The sequence below is a fragment of the Amblyraja radiata genome, chromosome 4 (genome assembly GCF_010909765.2).
Source record: "Amblyraja radiata isolate CabotCenter1 chromosome 4, sAmbRad1.1.pri, whole genome shotgun sequence".
NCBI lineage: Eukaryota > Metazoa > Chordata > Chondrichthyes > Rajiformes > Rajidae > Amblyraja > Amblyraja radiata.
The window spans coordinates 88,641,855-88,667,235 of NC_045959.1; the positions used below are offsets into that span (position 1 = coordinate 88,641,855).

Consider the following 25,381-nt stretch of genomic DNA (forward strand, 5'->3'; position numbering starts at 1 on the left):
CTCCGCAATGTCAGCGTCAAAGACAAGGGGAGATGGCTTTCGGCATGAGGATGCCATATCAAAGGAAGCCTAACACTGGGCACTCAGGGGACAAATAAAAGGAAACCGGTAAACGGGAGGAGCGAGTTTAACTTTCTGACACCATGTAAAGGTGTGATAGCTGACACACTGTAACCTTTACTAGGAGTTTATTATAGCACATGGCACACACGTCCCAGCACTGACTGCATCCAGCCTTCAGGCGTACCGGGACCTAGTGGGAGGAACAAAGGGAGGATACCACAGTTATACTAATATGATGGGGCGTGGTTAGTGGTGATGAGGTAGCTACATTATAGATTGCATGCATAAACTATCTACAGAAAATATAACAAAAAAGTATCTTTGATAATTTTGATAATCTTGACCCATTTTGGATGAAAGAATGTTGATCCTTTGAGCAGGAAGAAATAGAGAGTGATGTATGTCACAAAATGTTGATGAACAGCGAATATTGGTGATAGTATAATGACTGAACAAATCTGGGAATAAAGGAATGTGCGGGATAATTTCTGCTTTGATATAACCAGCCAGTGGATGTGTTGTACTATCACCATGTTTACAAGAATAAATGCAGACATTTTACATGCACCTTTTAAATTTTAAATCAAAAATGTCAATTTTCAATTTTATATTAAAAATGGCAAGAAACCATTAATTCCTCGTATATGGACTAATCCACCATAATCACTCGTGGGCTCTAGAAATCTATCACTTTCCCTTTCCCAAGTAGTTTTATGGAGATGATTAAAAAGGACTGTAACATTTCACCGTGAATCACCTCCTTAGGGCCAAACCTCAAAGTGCATGGAAATTCTAAATATATACTGGTAACAAAAGGCCTTGAGCATACACATAGGTTCATGTTCTTTTTAAAGGGCAGCTAATAAGCCTTTCCATTGGGCCGGCTCTGTGAACAGAGAACAGAAAATTCATATATCCCTCCAGTTCAAGGACATGTCTTATTTTACTCTTCCCAGACTTGGTTCAGAAAGGGTAAAGGAAGGAGGAGGCTGTATTGATGTATGGTCTAAGGAGGTGACTTTAAAGATAGACAATGCATGGAGAATTCAAAACCTGTCTATGACTTGTGTAACAATGAATCATGAAAGGCCTGGATAGAGTGGATGTGGAAAGGATGGGAGGGGACAAAGGGCACAGCCTCAGAGTAAAAGGATGAACCTTTAGAAGGTTTGCGGAGGAATGGCTTCAGCCAGAGGGTAGTATATCTGTGGAATTCATTGCTACAGACAGCAGTGAAGGCCAGTCTTTGGATATTTTGAAAGTGGAGGTTGACGGGTTCTGATTAGTAAGGGTGTCAAAGGTTACATTGAGGCAGGGGAATGGGGTGGAGAGGGAAAGATTGATCAGCCATGATTGAATGGCGGAGTAGTCTTGATAGGCTGAGTGGCATAATTCTGCTCCTATAACTTATGAACTTATGAATGAGTCCAAAGCTAAAGATTGTGTAGAGAATAATTATGTTTTGAAAATGCGAAGGACTGGATAACTAATGCAAATGGACATAGAACAATGGCCTGCTATTACAGTCACATATGTTGGGCTCCCAAACCATCTTTAAGAAGAACGATGGGCATTTTGTCCAATCTGTTCACAAAACACCCCTGTCCTTGGGTCCTATTCCTGTATGTTGCTTTGACATAATCACCTGGCTTTGACCTCTCTCACAGAGAGGGGAGGCCTCACAATCAAAAAGACTTTAAGCTGAAGTCTGATCATTTTGTTGAGGTTTTGACTGTTAAGTGACATGTGTTGGTGTCAGTATTTCCTGTTCAAGAGTTCAAGAGAGTTATTGTCATGTGTCCCTGATAGGACAATGAAATTCTTGCTTTGCTTTAGCACACCAGAACATGGTAGGCACAAATACAGAACAGATCAGTGTGTCTATATACCATTGTTCTCCAGCAGTGCCATCTGACAGGTTGAACATAGCCTCAGAATAAAATGAGCTTCCTTTAGAAAGGAGACAAGGGTGAATTTCCTTAGTCAGAGGGTGGTGAATCTGGAATTTATTGCCACAGATGGCTGTGCAGGTAAAGATTGAGATTCTTGATTGATAAGGGTGTCAGAGGATATGGGGAGAAAGCAAGATAATGAGTTGTGAGGGAGATAGAACAGCCATGATTAAATGGCAGATTAGACTTGATGGGCCTAAAGGACTAATTCTGCTCCTCAAATTTATGAACAGGACTGTGCAAGAGGAAGTGAGGAGTAAAATGGCTTCCGGTTGAAACTCAACAACTCATTTTCCATGATTGGACATGACTAATTAGATAAGTGTCGTTTCAATGAGAATTGCACCTGCTGGACTGTACTTTTAACATTTTTAAGTGAAAAGACAACAATTGTCTTACACTTAAAAATAGCTTACATTTATCACTGTACCTGGGTACACATGACAATACTAAACTTAAACCTAAAACTTGATGGTGAATTGGCAGCAAGTTTTACAACCCGGTGCTTGTACACCTTGAAAATAAGTACTCATGTTTGAGTAAGGGTGGGGGAGACAGCCTACCTGGGGGCAGCGACAGCGGCCGGGCCTCTGGCACAAAGACCGGTCCTGTTGCTCAGAAGGGTAAGGAAAAGAAGAGGAGGGCAATTGTAATAGGGGACTCTATAGTCAGGGGGTTGGATAGGCGATTCTGTGGACGCAGACAGGAGACCCAGATGGTAGTTTGCCTCCCTGGTGCCAGGATCAGGGATGTGTCTGAACGGTCCAAGAAATCCTGAAATGGGAGGGAGAGGAGCCTGAGGTTGTGGTGCATATAGGTACCAACGACATAGGTAAAAAAAGAGAAGAGGTCCTGAAAGAAGAATTTAGGGAGTTAGGTAGAGAGTTAAGGAGAAGGACTGCAAAGGTAACAATCTCAGGATTACTGCCTGTGCCACGCGACAGTGAGAGTAGGAATGGAGCGAGGTGGAGGATAAATGAGTGGATGAGGGACTGGTGCAGTGGGTATGGATTCAAGTTTCTGGATCATTGGGACCTCTTTTGGGGAAGGTGCGACCTGTACAGAAAGGACGGGTTGCACTTGAACTCGAGGGGGACCAATATCCTGGCGGGGAGATTTGCAAAGGCTACTGGGGAGACTTTAAACTAGTATGGTTGGGGGGAGGGACTCAAATTGGGAAAGCTAGCAGTCAGTGTGTGAGGCAGGAGGCAGAGAATGGTAGCACTCTGACCCAAAATGTAGGGGAGAGAGAAGAAAAAGACAATAAACAGAGAATAAGAGAGGGTGGGTTTCTTAAATGTGTATATTTTAATGCTAGGAGCATTGTAAGAAAGGTGGATGAACTTAGAGCCTGGATTGACACCTGGAAGTATGATGTTGTGGCGATCAGTGAAACATGGTTGCATGAGGGCTGTGATTGGAAACTAAATATTCCAGGATTTCGTTGCTTCAGGTGTGATAGAATTGGAGGGGCAAGAGGTGGAGGTGTTGCATTGCTTATCAGGGAAGATATTACAGCAGTGCTTTGGCAGGATAGATTAGAGGGCTCGTCTAGGGAGGCTATTTGGGTGGAACTGAGAAATGGGAAAAGGATAGCAACACTTATAGGGGTGTATTATAGACCGCCAAATGGGGAGCGAGAATTGGAAGACCAAATATGTAAGGAGATTGCAGATATTAGTAGTAAGCACAAGGTAGTGATTGTGGGAGATTTCAATTTTCCACACGTAGACTGGGAAACACATTCTGTAAATGGGCTGGATGGGTTGGAGTTTGTAAAATGTGTGCAGGATAGTTTTTTGCAGCAATACATAGAAGTACCTACTAGAGAAGGGGAGGTGCAGGACCTCCTGTTAGGAAATGAGACGGGTCAGGTGGCAGAGGTATGTGTTGGGGAACAGTTTGGGACCAGTGATCACAATACCATTAGTTTCAATATAATTATGGAGAGGGTCAGAACTGGACCTAGGGTTGAGATTTTTGATTGGAGAAAGGCTAACTTTGAGGAGATGCGAAAGGATTTAAAAGGAGTAAATTGGGACAGTTTGTTTTATGGGAAAGATGTGGAAGAGAAATGGAGTACATTTAAAGGTGAAATTTTAAGAGTACAGAATCTTTATGTCCCTGTTCGGTTGAAAGGAAATAGTAAAAATTGGAAAGAGCCATGGTTTTCAAGGGAAATTGGATACTTGGTTCGGAAAAAGAGAAAGATCTACAATAATTATAGGCAGCATGGAGTAAATGAGGTGCCTGAGGAGTATAAAGAATGTAAAAAGAATCTTAAGAAAGAAATTAGAAAAGCTAAAAGAAGATATGAGGTTGCTTTGGCAAGTAAGGTGAAAGTAAATCCAAAGGGTTTCTACAGCTATATTAATAGCAAAAGGATAACGAGGGATAAAATTGGTCCATTAGAGAGTCAGAGTGGACAGCTATCTGCAGAGCCAAAAGAGATGGGGGAGATATTGAACAATTTCTTTTCTTCGGTATTCACCAAGGAGAAGGAGATTGAATTATGTGAGGTAAGGGAAACAAGTAGAGTAGCTATGGAAACTATGAGATTCAAAGAAGAGGAAGTACTGACACTTTTGAGAAATATAAAAGTGGATAAGTCTCCAGGTCCGGACAGGATATTCCCTAGGACATTGAGGGAAGTTAGTGTCGAAATAGCAGGGGCTATGACAGAAATATTTCAAATGTCATTAGAAACGGGAATAGTACCGGAGGATTGGCGTACTGCGCATGTTGTTCCATTGTTTAAAAAGGGGTCTAAGAGTAAACCTAGCAATTATAGACCTGTTAGTTTGACGTCAGTGGTGGGCAAATTAATGGAAAGGATACTTAGAGATAATATATATAAGCATCTGGATAAACAGGGTCTGATTAGGAACAGTCAACATGGATTTGTGCCTGGAAGGTCATGTTTGACTAATCTTCTTGAATTTTTTGAAGAGATTACTCGGAAAATTGATGAGGGTAAAGCAGTGGATGTTGTATATAAGGACTTCAGTAAGGCCTTTGACAAGGTTCCTCATGGAAGGTTGGTTAAGAAGGTTCAATGGTTGGGTATTAATGGTGGAGTAGCAAGATGGATTCAACAGTGGCTGAATGGGAGATGCCAGAGAGTAATGGTGGATGGTTATTTGTCAGGTTGGAGGCCAGTGACTAGTGGGGTGCCACAGGGATCTGTGTTGGGTCCAGTGTTGTTTGTCATGTACATCAATGATCTGGATGATGGTGTGGTAAATTGGATTAGTAAGTATGCAGATGATACTAAGATAGGTGGGGTTGTGGATAATGAAGTAGATTTTCAAAGTCTACAGAGAGATTTATGCCAGTTGGAAGAGTGGGCTGAAAGATGGCAGATGGAGTTTAATGCTGATAAGTGTGAGGTGCTACATCTTGGCAGGACAAATCAAAATAGGACGTACATGGTAAATGGTAGGGAATTGAAGAATGCAGGTGAACGGAGGGATCTGGGAATAACTGTGCACAGTTCCCTGAAAGTAAAATCTCATGTAGATAGGGTGGTAAAGAAAGCTTTTGGTGTGCTGGCCTTTATAAATCAGAGCATTGAGTATAGAAGTTGGGATGTAATGTTAAAATTGTACAAGGCATTGGTGAGGCCAATTCTGGAGTATGGTGTACAATTTTGGTCGCCTAATTATAGGAAGGATGTCAACAAAATAGAGAGAGTACAGAGGAGATTTACTAGATTGTTGCCTGGGTTTCAGCAACTAAGTTACAGAGAAAGGTTGAACAAGTTAGGGCTTTATTCTTTGGAGCGCAGAAGGTTAAGGGGGGACTTGATAGAGGTCTTTAAAATGATGAGAGGGATAGACAGAGTTGACATGGATAAGCTTTTCCCACTGAGAGTAGGGAAGATTCAAACAAGGGGACATGACTTGAGAATTAAGGGACTGAAGTTTAGGGGTAACATGAGGGGGAACTTCTTTACTCAGAGAGTGGTGGCTGTGTGGAATGAGCTTCCAGTGAAGGTGGTGGAGGCAGGTTCGTTTTTATCATTTAAAAATAAATTGGATAGTTTTATGGACGGGAAAGGAATGGAGGGTTATGGTCTGAGCGCAGGTATATGGGACTAGGGGAGAATACGTGTTCGGCACGGACTAGAAGGGTCGAGATGGCCTGTTTCCGTGCTGTAATTGTTATATGGTTATTATATGGTTATTACACCCTATGCAGGAGAATGAGCAAGAATTTTAATTTGACCACATATCCTCCCTGTGATAAAGATTCTGACTGACCACTTTTTTTTAGTTTTGTTGTAAAGTGAATAGCTTTTATGTTGCTATCCAGTCAATAGAAAGACTATATATGATTAGAATCAAGCTGTCCACAGTTTGCAGATACAGGATAAAGGGAATAACGTTCAGTGCAAGATAAAGTACGATTAAAAATAGTCCGATGGTCTCCAATGAGATAGATGGTAGGTTAAGAGCGCTAGCTAGTTGCTGATAGGGTGGTTCAGTAACTTGATAACAGCTGGGACGAAACTGTCCCTTAATATGGAGGTGTGTGTTTTCATACTTCCGTACCTCTTGCCTGATGGGAGAGGAGAGAAGAGGGGTAGATATGGGGCGGAATTGTCCTTGATCATGCTGGTTGCCCTCCCATCATTTTATAAACTTCTATCAGGTCTCCCGTCTGATGCTCCAGAGAAAACAATTCAAGTTTGTCTAACATTTCCACTTTTTACAGGTTCCAATGAAACTTTCCTTTAAAAATGTGGAGGAAGAGACCTAATTATTCGCATTACATAAAATGTAATCATTTCCTGCACTTGGCTCATTCATACCATTATTAAATTGGGCTTCACGACACATTACATGAATTGTTCAGCTTAACTGGTGTCATTTTCAGAGTTATTTGACAACCAAGTTAGTTGCTTGAATGGATTCTGTCAGAGCTGCCCTTCCCTGTGAATGTAAGTATCTGTATACAGGAAGTTATTAGCGTTGCAGCTGTATGACCTCTGAGCACATTTTGAAGCTGAGTAGTTGGAAGGCAGAAAATAAAGAGCTGGAGTCTTAGTAATAAGATGCTTAAATATTTCTTCTTTAAAGATTGTCGACTCCTCCAGCTGCTTAAATCCAATGGAAAGGGCTTCATTTGTTGTCTTCTGGTGTTAATGTTTCTGAGTCTGCAAGTGATCCCATCATATCTATTTTACTTCGGAGTCACGTGAATGACTACGTGAAGACCCCGTCCAGTACGCAAGCGTGGCATATCGTCTAACGCATTGCGTGACGACTGGCAGGGTGAACGTGATTCTCCTGCCAGCAACAAACCTGAGGTAAGTTTTTTTTTAAACTTTCAGGTTAGATCTTCTTGCAGGAACCTCTACTTAGAGGTCCTGCTAAAAGTCCGGGGCAAAGTCGGGACGGAGGGGAAACCCCAGTCTCGAACTTCAGGGAACCCCGGTCACGGGGAATCCCGCCCACGGTCCTAGACGCTCGGAACCGCGGAATGCGGGTAGCGATCGGCGGTGGATTCACCTTTGAGCCGCTGGCAGTAAAACTAGCGGCTTCATCTTGGTGGACAACCCGCTCGGGAGACCGCGGGAAGCGGGGAGCGGACAGCGGTGGATTCGCCTTCGAGCCACTGGCGGTGGTGCCAGCGGCTTCATATTGGTGCCGGGGGCACATGGACAGCCGCTCCGGAGACCGCGGGAAGCGGGGAGCGGACGGCGGTGGATTCACCTTCGAGCCGCTGGCGGTGGTGCCAGCGGCTTCATATTGGTGCCGGGGGCACCTGGACAGCCGTTCCGGAGACCGTGGACTACGGGGAGCGACCTGAGAACCCGCTCCGTAGACTGCGGGATGCGAGGAGCGGCCAGCAGTAAGTCACATACAGTGCCGCTGGCAGTTAAACCAGCGGCTTCATATACCCCCCCCCCCTCCCCCCCCTCCCGAAGCAGGTTACCCCCCCCCCCCCCCGAAGCAGGTTACCCCACCCCCCCCCCTGACTTTGTAAATCGTGGCTATCCCTTTTATAGGGACCGCGGGGATATCCCGGCTGCAGTTACTGCGGGGATACCCAGATCGGGGGGGGGGTGGGGTGGGGGGGAAAGAAAGCCCCGACTGGAGAACACCGTGGAGAAGCCCTGTTATAAGGGACCGCGGAGAAAAAGCTCGGGGGAGAAATAACCCGCAATGGAAGTGTCTCTACAAAGACCACAGAAGACCCAGCTGTAACAAACCACGACCACGAGATCAGGCTCGGGAGGAGCGTTGCCCGGCAGCAGAAGGTTTAAAAAGGACATGCAGGTAAATTCCTTACTTGAAGGTCGTTTTGTGCTATTTTGTGAGAATATGTTACAGGAATGGACCGCATCCAGACTGACTGCGGAGGACCGCGGAATTGCGGGCAGTCAGCAGCTGTAGACTGCACCTGGATCGCTATTGATCAGCAGTCTCCGACCTGGCACCTGCACAGTCGGAATCGACACCTCAGACTGGTGGGAAGGCCAAGCAGAAGTCGGACAGGCCGAAGACTCGGACGAGTCGGGCTGTGAAGACTCACCGATGGCGGGAGCAACTGTGATCACATATCCCGCATGGAGCGGTTGATGGATCAGAAGCTCCAATGTGACATGCTCCGGTATATGGAGTCTAGTCACCAGGGGGTCCTGGGACGCCCATGGCAGCACCTTATTGAGCGCTGCATAATGCATCTCCCTCGACAGAGGGGAGCATTAGGAGTCACTTCTGGGCTGACTCTGAAGACGGGTTTGGCTGAAGAAACCACAAGTATGCAGAGGGTGCAGGAAAAACATTACCAGCAGCAGGAGCTCGACGAGTGGCCATCGGGTTCAGGAAGGACACATCATCACGCAAGACCTCACATCTTCAACAGCAGCACCCCTACGCACCCACCAGCAAACCACGATGAACTGAAGCTGGTGAAAGCTTGAAGGCCGTACAACCAGAACAAAGGCATTTTTTAGGCCACAGCCCAGAACGGCCTTCCTGGAAGATGTGCCAACCTCGTACTCGAGCTCCTCTACCTCCCAGGAGCAGATGTAAAATCATGCACACATGTTTGAGGCAGCTCCTGGGTCGGGTTGCATAAGTCCTCCCATTCGGATAAAGGTATGGAACCTCACCGATGATGTCTCCTGTCACGGATACAAGTTGGAAATATTAAACTGGTTTGAATATTTACACTGATTTGGGATAACACTAGATTAGTTTATACTGCACACAGGTATGGTTGGATTTGCCTTTCAAGACAAGGCTCACAAGATGGGATGTGGACTGATCATTGTCAACAGCCTCAACCCGCATGTGCAGTATAGACTTTTCTGAATAACTTCCATGTGATCATTTCCTCTCACAGGGTTGAAGATATTTGAAATTTAACTGGATGAGGCAACGATACACTCAGAGGCGTTACAAAATGGGCTAACTCCAGTTTCCAGTTGAGCTAACAAATAAGTAGCATGGCCAATCTGGATGATATTGAACATACTGTATTTTACTAAATTAGCCACATAGCTATATTTGAGGAATTGGTTCTCACCCGTCCAGTTAAATTTAAATTAAGTTGATACCAACTGAAACTATTGATTATTGGGATACAATCATCCATTTATTGGTCTGGGATCAGCTCTGAGACAGAAATTAGACCTCTGCTATTTTTAGCTGAAACAATCAAAGTCACAATGATGGACAGCTTTGCTCCACTAAAACCTCTTATCCGTAAATCTTCAGTCATTTCCAAACTGACGCTATTGCCCAAAGATGGGTAATTTACTAATACCATCTCTAGTTACGAAGGCAGATGGGATCAGCATGAGTTATCAAGTGTTCAGTCATGGTATCAACTGCCAATGGACACCAGGTGCATTCTGTGCATTAAAGGGTGTGTGGATATGCATATACGGCATGCACAAGTCCAAGGTGATACACTTGGTGGTGGTATATGTTAATCACAAAGGTACAATCAAATCAAAGTATCCGGTGATAGTTTTACCAAACCGCATTTAGCACTGGTGTATTATTATGCAAATCAATGACAACACAGAATGAATGTGTGATCACAAAGTATTTAATGACAATGTGGATTGATAGAACACTAACGATTGAGTTGCTTGCATCCAGTTTCAATCAACAGTGAACGAGGCATACAGTGGGGAAGGGTGCATTCTCGCTACACTAGGAAGGAATGTTCTTTTATGTCTTCCTCCATTTGACCTCAATAGACGGGTCTTGCAAAATTAAGCAAGATTCCCGCTTCCGGGTTTTCATAGTGCCTGCCTGGGTTATATACAGTACCTATGGCTCCTGCTGAGGCGAAGAATGAACATAAAACCTTACATGGTTAATTCCGGATAAAAAGATGCTGGTTCAGTTGTGATGTTGAAACCATCCTCTGCATGATATAATCAATTCATAGACTTACAGACTCTGAGAGATCGTTTCTGCGGCTCGGGTTGTCAAACCATAAGCGTTAAGAGTGCTCACTATAGATTGCAGGGATAGCGCCAAATAGCAGCAATCTGCATAGGAGATGGGAAGCATTGTTTATGCTTCCTTACGTTTAACTCGGCACGGATGACTGACACATTAAAATTCAGTTTCGTTGTCGTTGGGGCTGCAACGAGGAGCGGCCTCCAACAGGAAGACCGGGATCTGTGGTGCCGACTACTCACCTCACCGTCGCGGAGCTGGCCGAGTCCAGAGCGGGTGGAGCTGTGGTGGACGCTGCTGCGACCCGACCCCCGGAGATTCGGTGGCTGCAACTGCGGGTTTGGCGGACGGTAACACCGGGAGCCCGCGGGTCCCTGGAGGGATACCGCTTTTCGGGGCTTCCGCAGCGGCGACTTCTCCCGCCCGAGTTGCGGGGTTGAAGAGCTCCTGGAGCGGGGCCTTACAGCACCGCCCCGCGCGGCTTGGAATGGCGGCGGGTCTCTGCGAGCGCGCGCCGGGGGCTCTAACACCAAGACCCGGTGTGCGACCTTGCATCACCCAACGTGGCTTTAATGGCTGCGGGACAATTCGCCATCGCCCGCCGGGGGCTTTGACTTTGACTCTGACATCGGGGGGGAAAGTGCAGTGGAGAGAGAAGTTTGTTTGGCCTTCCATCACAGCAATGTGATGGATGTTTATGTAAATTATGTTGTGTCTTGGGTCTATTTGTTTGTAATGTATGGCTGCAGAAACGGCATTTCGTTTGGACCTCAAGGGGTCCAAATGACAATAAATTGAATTGTATTGTATAATTGTATTATAACATTAAGTTACTATCCCATTTCTGTGCCTTAAGTACCTCCTCATCATTTGGCTGAGGAGTACATAAACCACTCTGTCCGGTCTCACCCTCTGATATCCAGAATATGAAGGTATCGTCAGCTTAAATCCTCCCAGGCTTAGGGACGCAGAGATATGGGTTGTTAACATTGTACTACGTCACTTCACCGATGGGCACCAGCAACATCCCTGTCCATGGTCATACTCACGTACTAGTGATTACACCATGGCACTGAGTACAGCGCTATGGGTCCAGTCATTGCATAACTGGATAGGATGATCATATCTGCGGGCTATAATAACATGTTTTGTTTATGATTAATCAAGCAGATTAGACAGGGACACAAGACCAAACTAGATGTTGCATATCCCATGGACCTTGGGTTGCGTGTGATCACGCATTTACACCAGTATGTCAAGGTTCCTAAGAGCCTTATAGACTGACAGCAATATTATTAGTTACATAAAATCTTGTTAGAAGGAATCACTACGAACCTTCTCCAGATGGTTATATGGGTCTGGCATATACAGGAGTGTACATTGACATTGAGTCTCACTCCACCAGGACCGCTAAACCTCAGCAGCAGGGATGGACCACATCCTAGCGGTTGCAGGATGCTCAAACTATTGATCTGTCCAAATATTCAGAATAAACCTATTGCCAGATCAGGGGTATTTGCCAACTCTATGTTAGGTATGGTTCATACTTCCTTGGTTGAGGTTGAGGGAGGTTACTATTGCACTATTATTCATTAATAGCATCAACATGTCTATATCTATGTCATGTCTCAATGCATTCTTAATGTTCACTCATCATTGGCCTACTGATGCAGTGTATGACGTCTGGACTCGGTTCCACGGCATGAAATCACAGCTTTAAAATCTTCACGTAGTCACTCACGTGACTCCGAAGTAAAATAGTAAGATTAAACGAGAACTTACCAGTTTGAAGTTTGATCTTTATTTTATGAGGAGTAACGTTGAGGGATTACGTGCCCTCCACGCCCACCCTCGATCATAAAGTTCAACTAGTATTATGGTTCTCTGATCTTACTATGTTCAGTTCAATAACTGTTATCCATGATTTCACACCGCTGCTTTGAAGATTGCCACGCATGCGTACTGGACGGGGTCTTCAAGTAATCCCTCAACTTTGCTCCTCATAAAATAAAGATCAAACTTCAAACTGGTAAGTTCTCGTTTAATCTTACTATTCACTGCTGGTAAAGTTAATCCATCATCCAGAAAGGAAATGATAGTGTTGATATTTCTTTGAGTTACCTGCAGCAGAACACAGAGGAAGAGGTTTTTGTTTCATACGTATGTCAATTTTGGAATTCTTTATTTTTGAGGACTATTTTAGAGATACTTGTTTGTTGACTGTGATCTGCTTAACATCTGTTGAGGGCATTGTGTACTTGGCTGAAAGATTTTGTCTTGAATCCACGTTTTTTTTTTCTCGAGACATGGCTGAATTGGGTGATGTTCCCATTCGAGTGTAGTGTTACTGGGAAAATAAGCAAAGGGCACACTGCTCTGCAAGATGGAGAAGAAGGCCACTTGTAGATCACTAAGGGATTTGGGGATTTCTAAGCTTTACCTGGACCTCTGTAATGAACAGCTCTTGAGTAAAATTGAGCTTATTGAAATGCGCTAAGTAATGCCCCTGTCCCACTTAGGAAACCTGAACAGAAACCTCTGGAGACTTTGCACCCCACCCAAGGTTTCCGTGCGGTTCCCGGAGGTTGCAGGTGGTTGCCGGAGGTTGCAGCTAGTGGAAGCAGGTAGGGAGACTGACCAAAACCTCCGGGAACCTTCGGCTTGTTGTATAAAGATCTCATCTTGGTGTTAAAATGAAATGGCTTGTTTTTTGATCCTCAAAAAGTTTATGAGCTTAATAAGTAAAATGCTGGATCAGTGAAGTCTGACAGGCTTCCGGCTAACCCAGGCATTTAATTTTTTTGCTTCCCTTTGACAATCCTCACAAACTTGTATTTGAGACTGGAAAAAAGTCACACAGTGTCACAAATGTACAAATTGGTCATTAACTTGTGGGAAGGGAAATCTGTCTCAGGAACTGTGAATTTTCATGTTGCTCACTAATTATTTGGAAATGGCATGTCACCCTGCCGGATATTCATAACACTTGAATTAATTGTCTGTTCCACTAAAGTTAAGTTTAGTAATTAACTCCACAATCGTGCTTTTATCCATGTAATAATAATTAATGACCACCAATGAACCTTTCTCATACAGGCAGTCAATTAAATGTACGAGTGATTCGCTTGCATGTTTTATTTTTCAAATTTTAAATAAATAATGTTTCCCCATTATGACATCTTCTCTTTAAGTGTAGTCTTTCTTTCTATCTCTCTTTCTGTGTCTGATTTGGTATGGTTGACACAGAGTTGTACAACACAGAAATGGCCCCTGAACCCTACTTGTTCAGACCAAGATGCCCCATCTAAATTAGTCAAATTTGGCTGCTTTGGCCCCTATCCTACTAAACCTTTCCTATCTATGTATCTGTCGAAATGACTTTTAAATGTTGTTATTTTTCCTGCCTTAACTTCTTCCTCTGGTAGCCCATTCCACATACTCACCACCCTCTGTTTGAAAACATGGCCCCTTAGATTCCTATTAAGTCTTTATCCTCTCACCTTAAACCTATGCCCTCCAGTTCTCAAATCCCTTACCCTGGATAAAAAGTCTATGTGCCTGCACCCTATCAATGCCCCTCATGATTTTATGCACCTCTATAAGGCCACACCCTCAGTCACGCCTGCCCAACCTCTTGCTCTAGCTCAAGCCCTCCACTCATTGTATTTAACTCAATTTCATAGCCTGTTTCTCAATCATTTGATTTCTTTGATCTTCTAAACCTCAGAAGCTCTGACATTTTAAGTTTGCATTTCCAATACATTTGTGAGTTAATAATTATTAAACCAGGAGGTGCAAGAACAAACTTAAATGACAGCACAAATGCCTCACTTGAGTGATATCAGGGACATTCTGTTGTGTGAGATTATTAATCAACTCAGGATATTGAATAGATAAATTCTCAACCATCATATTGGATAATTTGTTGATTACATGCAAGGACAAAGTATGTTTAATTGATACTGTGAATATACTGTGGAGATTATTGGCTTTCCCAAGTTTTGACCTGGCAATTTTTAAGTAATAGATTTCTGGTTATTTGGGTTACCTTCTTGTCAGAGAAAAATTATGTGAGGGCACTGTTCATGATTGGTTAGTATTTGCCCAGGATAGACACAAAAAGCTGGAGTAACATAGCGGGTCAGACAGCATCTCTGGAGGAAAGGAATAGGTGATGTTTCGAGTTGAGACCCTTCTTCAGTATTTGCATCCAATTCAGAAGAAGATAAATCTGTATTTGTAGGGTTTCTTCTAACAATTCCTCAGGTGGTGAAATATTCCTCAATATGTATTCACTCTAAAAGGGAGACGTGAGAAAGGATAATCGCACAAACTGTCACAAACATTATGTCAAGAACTGTAGAAACAAGGAACTGGTTTAAACAAAAGGTCACAAATTGCTGGAAGCAACTCAGTGGCTCAGGCAACATCGCTGGAGAACATGGATAGGTGATGTTTCAGGTCGGGACCTTTCTTCAGACTGATTGTGTGGGAGGGTTGGGAGGGAAGAAAGCTGGAAGAGAGGAGAGGTAGGACGATGCCTGGCCGGTAATAAATAGGTGGACACAGGTGAGGGAGGGGGTTGTTGAGATGGTTGGAACAAAGGTCGAAGATTAATGCAGAAGGTGTGAAACAGACAAATTGAAGAGTCAAATTGTAAAGCCACAGAAAGGAACACCAAAGGAAGGGGAGGAGAGAAATAAGTTCCGCTGGTCCAAGTGCAAGATTTTGACAAAATGGTCACCGAGTCTACGTTTGGACTCGCCGATATACAGAAGATCACATCGGGAACACTGGATGCAGTAGATGAGGTGATGGTTTGTTTAGTTATATTGACAGAGTATTAAATACTAACCACCTTCAAGTGGTAGGTACACAAAAATGCTGGAGAAACTCAGCGGGTGCAGCAGCATCTATGGAGCGAAGGAAATAGGCGACGTTCAGTCATCATAGCCAATCAGTCTGAAGAAGGGTTTCAACCCGAAACGTCGCCTATTTCCTTCGCTCCATAGATGCTGCTGCACCCGCTGAGTTTCTCCAGCATTTTTGTGTACCTTCGATCTTCCAGCATCTGCAGTTCCTTCTTGAACACCTTCAAGTGGTGCCTTTTTACACATCTACCTGAGGGAGGTAACAGGATCCTAAATTAACACGATATTCAAGTGAAAAGACGTCCAATATTTTTGTTGTAAACCAATTTACTGGCCTGCTTTATCTGGTGAAGGTTCTAGAGCCATAGAGTGATACAGTGTGGAAACAGGCCCTTTGGCCCAACTCACCCACACCGGCCAACAATGTTCCAGCTACACTAGTCCCACTTGCCTGCGCTTGGTCCATATCCCTCCAAACCTGTCCTATCCATGTACCTGTCTAACTGTCGAGAATGAAGTTTTGAATTTGCAAACTTTTAACTCAACATTTTAATAGACTCTTAGAATTAAGTCAGAAAGCTTATAAAAACATGTATAACCGTGGGTCAATTGATGGATCCTACATTCTGTGATTAAAGATTGTGGATTGAAGTCACATCTGAAGAAGTATTTAGGTTGTTAGTTTAGTATAGTTTTTACAGGAGTGTTGCACTGCCAGAGACACTGTCCTTCATATGTGTTATTAAACTGAAAAAATATTTATCCATTTGCCTGGAAGTAAAAGATGCAACTCTTTAAAGAAATGTATGGGCTTTCAATTTGGTTCTGAGGTTCTGTAACGTGCTTAACAAAAGCAGGTTACCTACTTGTTAGCACATTCTCCTTGTGAAAGTTTGCTACACACATTGTGGCTGTATGTTTTCAATTTCACATTTAAGTAATATTTCAAAGTGGTTATCTGGAAATGTGTTAAGTGGATGTAGTGTACCTGGACTTTCAGAAAGCATTTGGTAAGGTTCCACATAGGAGATTAGTGGGCAAAATTAGGGCACATGGTATTGGGGGTAGAGTGCTGACATGGATAGAAAATTGGTTGGCTGATAGGAAACAGTGGGGTACCGCAAGACTCGGTGCTGGGTCCGCAGCTATTTACAATATACATCAATGATTTAGATGAATGGATTCAAAGTAACATTAGCAAATTTGCAGATGACACAAAGCTGGGTGGCAGTGTGAACTGTGAGGAGGATGCTATGAGAATGCAGGGTGACTTGGACAGGTTGGGTGAGTGGGCAGATGCATGGCGGATGCAGTTTAATGTGGATAAATGTGAGGTTATCCACTTAGCTAGCAAAAACAGGAAGGCAGATTATTATCTAAATGGTGTCAAGTTGGGAAAAGGGGAAGTACAACGGGATCTGGGGGGTCCTTGTTCATCAGTCAATGAAAGTAATGAGCCTGTCCCACTCAGGCGACTTTTTAGGCGACTGCAGGAGACTATGCGGTCACCACATGGTCGCCACATGTTCGCGGGTGGTTGCCGGGGAGTCGCCTTCATGGTCGTGAGGAGTTCCCGCATTCTGGGAACTAGTCGCGGCCTCATTATGGTCGCCGTGACTCATTGGGGAAAAAAAAGGTGAGCAGTAGTTTTCAGAACCAAGGATAACCGACGGGTAATGTTAAATGCCCGCCGAGCTTCTCAGCCGTGTATCTCTGGCTTCTTAAAAGTTGTCTCCACTCCTTCTCCCTCCTTCTCCCACCTCTCTCCCCCTCTTTTAAAGGACCCCATACACTGTGCTTTAGCCGTCCTTTTGCAGCCCCAACTTCCTGTTCATCGCAGTGTGTGTCTGATTCACCTTGGCTTTGCACCGTGTTAATTTTTTAGACAGTCGCCAGCAGTCCGCTGAAAAATCGCTTAAGTGGGGCAGGCCCATAAGCATGTAGGTACAGGGCCCTAGTGAGACCACACCTGGAGTATTGTGTGCAGTTACAGTCTCCAAATTTGAGGAAAGACATTCTTGCTATTGATGGAGTGCAGCATAGTATCACAAGGTTAATTCCCGGGGTGGCGGGACTGTCATATGCTGAGAGAATGGAGCAGCTGGGCTTGTATACACTGGAATTTCAAAGGATGAGAGGGCATCTTATTGAAACATTAAGATTATTAAGGGTTTGGACATGCTGGAGGCAGGAAACATGTTCCCAATGTTGGAGGAGTCCAGAACCAGGGGCCACAGTTTAAGAATAAGAACCATTTAGAACGGAGATGAGGAAACACTTTTTCACGCAGAGAGTTGTAAGTCTGTGGAATTCTCTGCCTCAGAGGTGGTGGAGGCCGATTCTCTGGATACTTTCAAGAGAGAGCTGGATAGGGCTCTTAAAGACTGCGGAGTCTGTGGATATGGGGAGAAGGCAGGAACGGGGTATTGATTGGGGATGATCAGCCAAGATCACATTGAATGGCGGTGCTGGCTCGATGGGCCGAATGGCCTACTCCAATGCTTCCAGTGCGCATCACAATGCTTCCGGTGCGCCGTGTAGATGGCCGCACTGACGAGAGCTCCGAGTCATCTCAGCAAACTTGTGTGTATTTAATTTTTATTACTTGTTCTTTTTGTACATACTGTTCTTTCACGCATTCAGTATGATCGACAATCACTTTTGGAGGTAAGAAAGACAGCCAACGGGGACTTAAAGCCGTTTATTGATATCACGTACTACAGCCTCCCCTGGGTGCTTTGCTTACCTGCACGGCGGTGACGGAGGAATGCAACGAGAGGGAGGCGTGCTGGTGTTCTGTGCAGAAGCCAGTGAAAAAAACCCAAACCTTCTTTGCCCAGCATCCTGCTAACGAATGTGCAATCCCTGGACAATAAACTGGACGAGTTGCGCGCACGGATCGAACACCATCGGGCCATTAAGAACTGCTGTGTTCTGGTGTTCACAGAGATGTGGCTGGAGACCAGCGTACCCGACTGTGCCGTAACTCCAGACAGTTTTTCCGTCTACCGACAAGACAGAAAGAAGGAATCAGGCAAGTCGAAAGGAGGGGGAGTATGCTTTATGGTTAACTCTTCATGGGCCACGGATGTCTGCATTTTCACTACACACTGCTCCCCGGTTCTGGAGCTGCTGATCATTAAAACTAGACCTTTCTACCTCCCGAGAGAGTTTAGCTCAGTCCTCCTTACAGCTGTTTACATCCCCCCACAGGCTGATAAATCCCTAGCCCTGGACGAACTGTATAGGTCTGTAAATGAGCTGGAGAACTCCCACCCTGAGTCTGCAGTCATTGTTCTGGGAGACTTCAACAGAGCCAACATGAAGAAGGTTCTCCCAAAAATATTACCAACATATCTCTTTTCCCACCAGGGGAGAGCAGACCCTGGACAATTGTTCCACCACATTCAGAGACTGCTACAAGCTCATCCCCCTCCCTGCTTTAGGGAAGGTTCCATTCTACTGCTGCCTCCAAACAGGCAGAAACTAAAACAGGAAAAAACGGTTTCCAGGGACATTTACAAATGGAACAATAAGGCTGATGAGGTCTTGCAGGACTGCTTTGACAAAACTGACTGGCATCGATGATGTTGTTCTAAAAGCAACCATCTGCACTTACCCAAATCAGAAACCCTGGGTCAGAGGGGGAATTCGTGCCAAACTCAAAGCACGGACCACTGCCTTCAACTCAGGGGACCCCAACACCTACAAAGCAGCTAGAAATGACCTCCGGAAGTCCATCAGGAAAGCCAAGAGAGTCTACAGGGACAAAGTGGAATCTAATTACTACAGGCCCTGTCCCACTTACGTGTCCTTGGCACGCAAATTACGCGACCTCGTCGTCACGTTGAGGCACAAGGCCATCGTGTGGCCGCGCGGGGCTGGTCCCACTGAGAAGCGCGGAGGGGTATGGAGTTGTGCGCGGTATCGCGTGGCGCTCCTGGATTTTGTACCGATGAAATCTCCGCGCACCACCGGACTGTCGCGTAACTGACGGCCAAAGTGGGACAGGCCCAAGACCCTGGCGCGACACAACGTCTCACCTCCAACAGCAGCAGAAGCAGGCAAACGATCGTCGAACTCGGCCTGGGACTCAAGGCCGTTGCGGAACCGGATCCGCCCCCACTTCTACTCCCAGAGCGGGGCCAAGAAAATTGAAGATAGACACAAAATGCTGGAGTAACTCAGCTGGACCGGCAGCATCTCTGGAGAGAAGGAATGGATGACGTTTTGGGTCAAGACCCTTCTTTCAGACTGAAGAAGGGTCTCGACCTGAAACGTCACCCGTCTCCAGACGGCTGTGCGGGCGCATGATGATGCTTGCGACCTTCGAGGGACCGTCGCGCCTCAACGTGACCACGAGGTCACGTAATTAGCATGCCAAGGACACGTAAGTGGGAGAGGGGCTTACAGCTCTGACCCTAGACGCATGTGGAGTAGATTTTGTTGCATCACGGATTACAATGGGAAAAACAGGAGCACTGTCCAGCATACCGCTTCGCTCCCGTACGAGCTTAACACCTTCTATGCCCGGTTCAATGCAGACAACACAGCGCCCACCATGAGTCCACAGGTGTGCAGGGGGACTTCCTCACTGACCCTTCAAACGGCAGACGTGAGGCGGTCCTTCAAAAAGGTCAATGACCGCAAAGCTCCAGGGCCGGATGGTATTCCAGAGGTGTTCACCAACATCTTCAACCTCTTCCTAAATCAGTCTGTAGTTTCCACCCCCTTCAAAGCATCCATCATTGTTCCTGTTCCAAAGAAACCATTAATCTCCTGTTTAAATGACTACCGTCCTGTCGCACTGACATCAGTCATCATGAAGTGCTTCAAGCGACTAGTCAAAACTCACATCTGCTCCTCTCTCCCTGACACCTTGGACCCTCTTCAGTTTGCGTATAGACCAAACAGGGCCACAGACGATGCCATCGCCATGGCAACTCACACTGTGCTCACCCACCTGGACAAAGGGAATACAAATGTGAGAATGCTCTTCATTGACTACAGCTCGGCATTCAACACTATCATTCCCTCAAAACTCATCCCAAAGCTCCTTGATCTTGGACTGGAGACCTCCATCTGCGGCTCGATATTCGACTTCCTGATGGACAGGCCCCAGGTGGTGAGAATTGGCAGCCACACCTCTTCCTCACCTCTTCGTCACTGATCCTCAACACAGGCGCACCACAGGGCTGTGTGCTCAGTCCTCTCCTGTACTCCCTGTTCACGCACGACTGTACTGCTAAGCACAGCTCCAACATCATCTTAAAGTTTGCTGATGACACGACCATCCTGGGCCTCATCACAGACAATAATGAGATGGCCTATCGAGAGGAGGTAAAGACACTAAACAGCTGGTGCCAGGAAAATAACCTCTCAATGTCAACAAAAATAAAGAGATGTTCGTGGACTACAGGAGACAGCAGGGGAGTGGACACCTCCCCATCCACATCGGTGATACTGAGTTTGAAAGGGTCAGCAGCTTTAAGTTCCTCGGTGTGCACATCACTGAGGACCTCTCTTGGACACTGCACACGGACACAATAACTAAGAAAGCCCGTCAGCGGCTCTTTTTCCTGAGAAGACTGAGGAAGTTTGGCATGAACGCCAGCATCCTCACAATCTTCTACAGTTGCACCATCGAGAGTCTGCTGACGGGCTGCATCACAGTCTGGTACGGGAACTGTTCTGCCCACAGCTGCAAATCACTACAGAGAGTGGTGAAGGCGGCACAGCACATCACTGGCAACTGTCTCCCAGCCATTCAGGACATTTTCCACACACTGTTCTCCTTGTTACTGACAGGCAGACGATATAGGAGCATGGCTGCACGTAGCACCAGACTTAAGAACAGTTTTTATCATCATGCCATCAGGCTTCTGAACTCATAAACACATCATATATGTTGATTATTTTATTTATTATTGTCTTTTACCTACCAATGTCACTGTTATCTTTTTTTTACCTTACTTTTATCCTTGTAATATCATTGCTGAGATGACCCATTGTCTTGTCAAACACATTTCATTGTGCCGTTGAACCTGTATTAACCTGACCTGTGTTAACAAGAACCAGTTGTACAGGGTCTTGGTGAGACCACACCTGGAGTATTGCGTATAGTTTTAGTCTCCTAATCTGAGGAAGGACATTCTTGCCATAGAGGGAGTACAGAGAAGGTTCACCAGACTGATTCCTGGGATGTCAGGACTTTCATATGCAGAAAGACTGGATAGGCTCGGTTTGTACTCGCTAGAATTTAGAAGATTGAGGGGGGATCTTATAGAAACTTACAAAATTCTTAAGGGGTTGGACAGGCTAGGTGCAGGAAGATTGTTCCTGATGTTGTGGAAGTCCAGAACAAGGGGTCACAGTTTAAGGATAAGGGGGAAATCTTTTTGGACCGAGATGAGGAAAACATTTTTCACACAGAGAGTGGTGAATCTCTGGAATTCTCTGCCACAGAAGGTAGTTGAGGCTAGTTCATTGGCTATATTTAAGAGGGAGTTAGATGTGGCTAAAGGGATCAGGGGGTATGGAGAGAAGGCAGGTACAGGATACTGAGTTGGATGATCAGCCATGATCATATTGAATGGCAGTGCAGGCTCAAAGGGCCGAATGGCCTACTCCTGCACCTATTTTCAATGTTTCTATGTTTCTAACCTACATATGACAAATAAAACTGAACTGAACTGAACTCCTGCACCAATTGTCTATTGTCTATTTTATATGTGTCTTTAAAGATTAATGCATTGAGTATAAGAGTCAAGAAGTCATGTTGCAGCTATAAAGGACTTCAAGTTATAAGGCCATAAGTGATAGGAGTAGAATTAGGCCATTTGGCCCATCAAGTCTACTCCGCCATTCAATCATGGCTGATCTACAGACTTTGTAGTATGTGTGCAGCTATGATCACCGCATTACGGGGACCTCATTGAATGTTTCCGAACAGTGAAATGCCTAGATAGAGTGGATGTGGAGAGGATGTTTCCACTGGTGTGAGAGTCTAGGACCAGAGGCCATAGCCTCAGAAAAAAAGAACGTACCTTTAGAAAGGAGATGAGGAGGAATTTATTTAGTCAGAGGGTAGTGGAATTCATTGCCACAGAAGGCTGTGGAGGCCGTCAATAGATATTTTTAAGGCAGAGGTTGACATATTCTTGATTAGTATGGGTGCCAAGAGTTATTGGGATAATGCAGAAGTATGGGATTGAGAGGGAAGATGGATCAGCCATAATTGAATACAGAGTAGACTTGATGGGCCAAATGGCCTAACTCTGCTCCTATAATTCTGAACTTATGAAGCACATGGAGGCAAAGGAGATTAGTTTAACCTGGTATATTCGGCACAGACATGGTGGACCAAAGGGCCTGTTCTATGTTCTAAAAATATTGAAACAAAAATTTAGTGTTACCTATGGTTAGATGGCAGCTTAATCAATGACAAATTAGCTTTATGATCATACAATCCGCTTGAATCCAAAACGTTGAGCACTACAAATCTGCTGCTTTGTTACCAATCACCTAAATTCTAACTATTTGTATGTTTGCTTATGCCAATTGGGATATGTGGCTCCTTAATACAACATTCACAGTTTTATTAAGTTGCACCTGAAATTGTTAGTTGTCTTTTATTGTGAACTTGCAGTTAATAGAGCAGATTTCAACATTTTTTCCAGTCGAACAGAAACCATATATTTTTACGGTTAATAAGGTACAGTAGGTGTAAGGACCATTTTTCAGCAGGTAAATTAAGCTTGGAGCTGAGCATGTTGCATGCGGAAGGGGTAGATTTGATGGATCACATCTTCTCCCATGTCCTTTCATTATATGCATTACATCTCATTGCTGGTAATGACATTATTATTTTCTTCTCAAAATTGCGTGCAAAATGAGAATGCAGTTTTATGACGCTGTAGATGGCATTTGACCGATTAGCTTAACCAAACCATTAATATGTGTTTTAAATGTGTAATATTGCAAATGAGAAATGGCCATTATCATTAATATTTGTGTACAAACCTTGTGCAAGGAAAGCTATTTATTGTTAATGTCATTGGGATAAATGTAAACCTTCAAAGTCAAGAGTGGCCTTTTCACTATTTTACATACTTGCATGATCCTTGTTAATAGCTCACTAAATTGGGGATTTAACTTTGATTGTAAATAAGGATTGTTTAGCAGTTCTTTGTTGTATTTGGATTTCATGTAAAACTAAGTCCTCAGTGAATAATGTTGATCTGATATTCAGAGAACAGTTCACATTTTCTCCCTCACATTTTCTCTCTCTCTCTCTCTTACCAGGGCATCTCTTTGGAGCTCTTGTGTTGTTCTGCCACTTTTAGCTCTGACTTGGATGTCTGCCGTCTTGGCCATCACAGATCGAAGATCAGCCCTCTTTCAAATCCTCTTTGCTGTCTTTGACTCTTTGGAAGGCTTTGTCATTGTAATGGTCCACTGCATTTTGAGAAGAGAGGTATGTCACATGGAAATACATGTGAAATTAAGGGGTAGGGATTAAATGATTTGTTGGGTTAGAGGATTGAAGTTTACAGGAGGGAAACTGAAGAAATCTGTATTCACATTAAAACAAAATGGCTGGGAAAGGGAATTAAAATGGTGCAAAATGATTAATGGCAAAACTGTGTTCAGTTTGCATGTATTTCCTCTTAAATCTGGTTGTGATATCTGTTTTATGTGCTTCAGAAATATCGAAACAGATCAAAGATTCCTGCCAGTAATTATAATGGTAATCATGGCTTTTGATGTTATGCTTTTAATACTAAGGAGGGTTATAACATTTAAAGTCAATAGTTGATGGAAACGGGTTACTTGAATTAAAATAAAAATCTATTCAGCACAGAAAAGGTTATTTCATTCCATTGTGTGTGGGGTATTGATAACAGTGTTCTTGTGGGAACTCTCAGTTGAATAACTCTTAAGTGCTGCTTGATCAAATCTACTGCATGACTTTCATAGCGTGAACTATTCTGAGGCAGTTTCTAGAAATTAATTCTCATTGACTAGAGCTTAAATGTGCTATATAGTAGCATCAGTGAATAGTATTCGGCCTCCAAAATTTATAGCAATGTGTATGCACATGTGACAATAAAAGCGCCATTGTGTATGCACATGTGTCACACATGTTGTTCTATCACGATTATGAAGCTTGTTTAGTGCTTGCATCTGAGAATGAATTTCTTGTGGGGTTTTATAAATTGATCACACTTCCTGACTAAATGATGCCACCGAAGACAAATTAAGCAACATTCCTTGGGGCTAGAAAGGAGGGAGTTAATTGAAATATTCAACAAAGTTATGTTAAAGTCAAAATATTAAATGGGTCAAATTATGAGATGTGAATTGTTTTCTAAGCATAAGATTATTTTATATATTTTAGTTGTATTCATTTGATATGAAAATAAGTTAATTATACTTCTCAAAGACAGTTTATAATATATTGTATGTCGGTGAGTGAGTGTGTGTGTATGTTATTTATACATGAATGTGTATCTAAATTGAAAACATTCTTAAATAATACATGTTGTTGGAGTGTCGGCAGTCCGTTGACTAATATCACCTCTGAATTCTCCAGAACAATACTATATCATAATTTTGGCCAACATTAGAAGAATATCAATATAAAATACAATAAGCAATTTAAGAACAACTTGGTTTGGTTTTTGTAGATGAGAACCTGGAACTGCCTTCCACATAGAGTGGCTGGGCTGAATAGCATTGTCACATTTTAAGGAGAAACTAAATAAGTTTGTGAGAGGGTAAAGTAAGGAGGGGCTATACTGATAATGCAGTATGAAATAAGTAGGAAAGTTTGTGCGGAGCATAAATGCGGGCCATTCTCCATGCCACATATACTATGTGCAACATATTGCTACAATGCATCAATAAATGTGATGTGTTAGCTGTAGATTTTGTGAAAGTGCTATTGTAACTGGGAAGGCAATCTGGTGTCATGTCCATTTGTGAAAGACTGTTTTGTCATGAGACTTTTTAAGTAGTTGCTCTTCCTCTCATATTGCAGTGTCTCTTGGTATAAACCCAAGGT

The 25,381-nt window shown here is 43.9% G+C and overlaps 1 protein-coding gene across 6 annotated transcripts in view; it reads left to right on the forward strand.

Moving 5' to 3' along the window:
* adgrb1 (adhesion G protein-coupled receptor B1) overlaps window positions 1–25,381 on the forward strand; it is a 576,464-nt gene that overhangs the window by 500,817 nt on the left and 50,266 nt on the right. For all 6 annotated transcript variants that reach the window (XM_033019939.1, XM_033019941.1, XM_033019942.1 and 3 more), the window contains one exon: window positions 23,620–23,791. In XM_033019939.1, coding sequence (XP_032875830.1) covers window positions 23,620–23,791 — 172 coding nt within the window. The remainder of the gene's footprint in view (window positions 1–23,619; window positions 23,792–25,381) is intronic.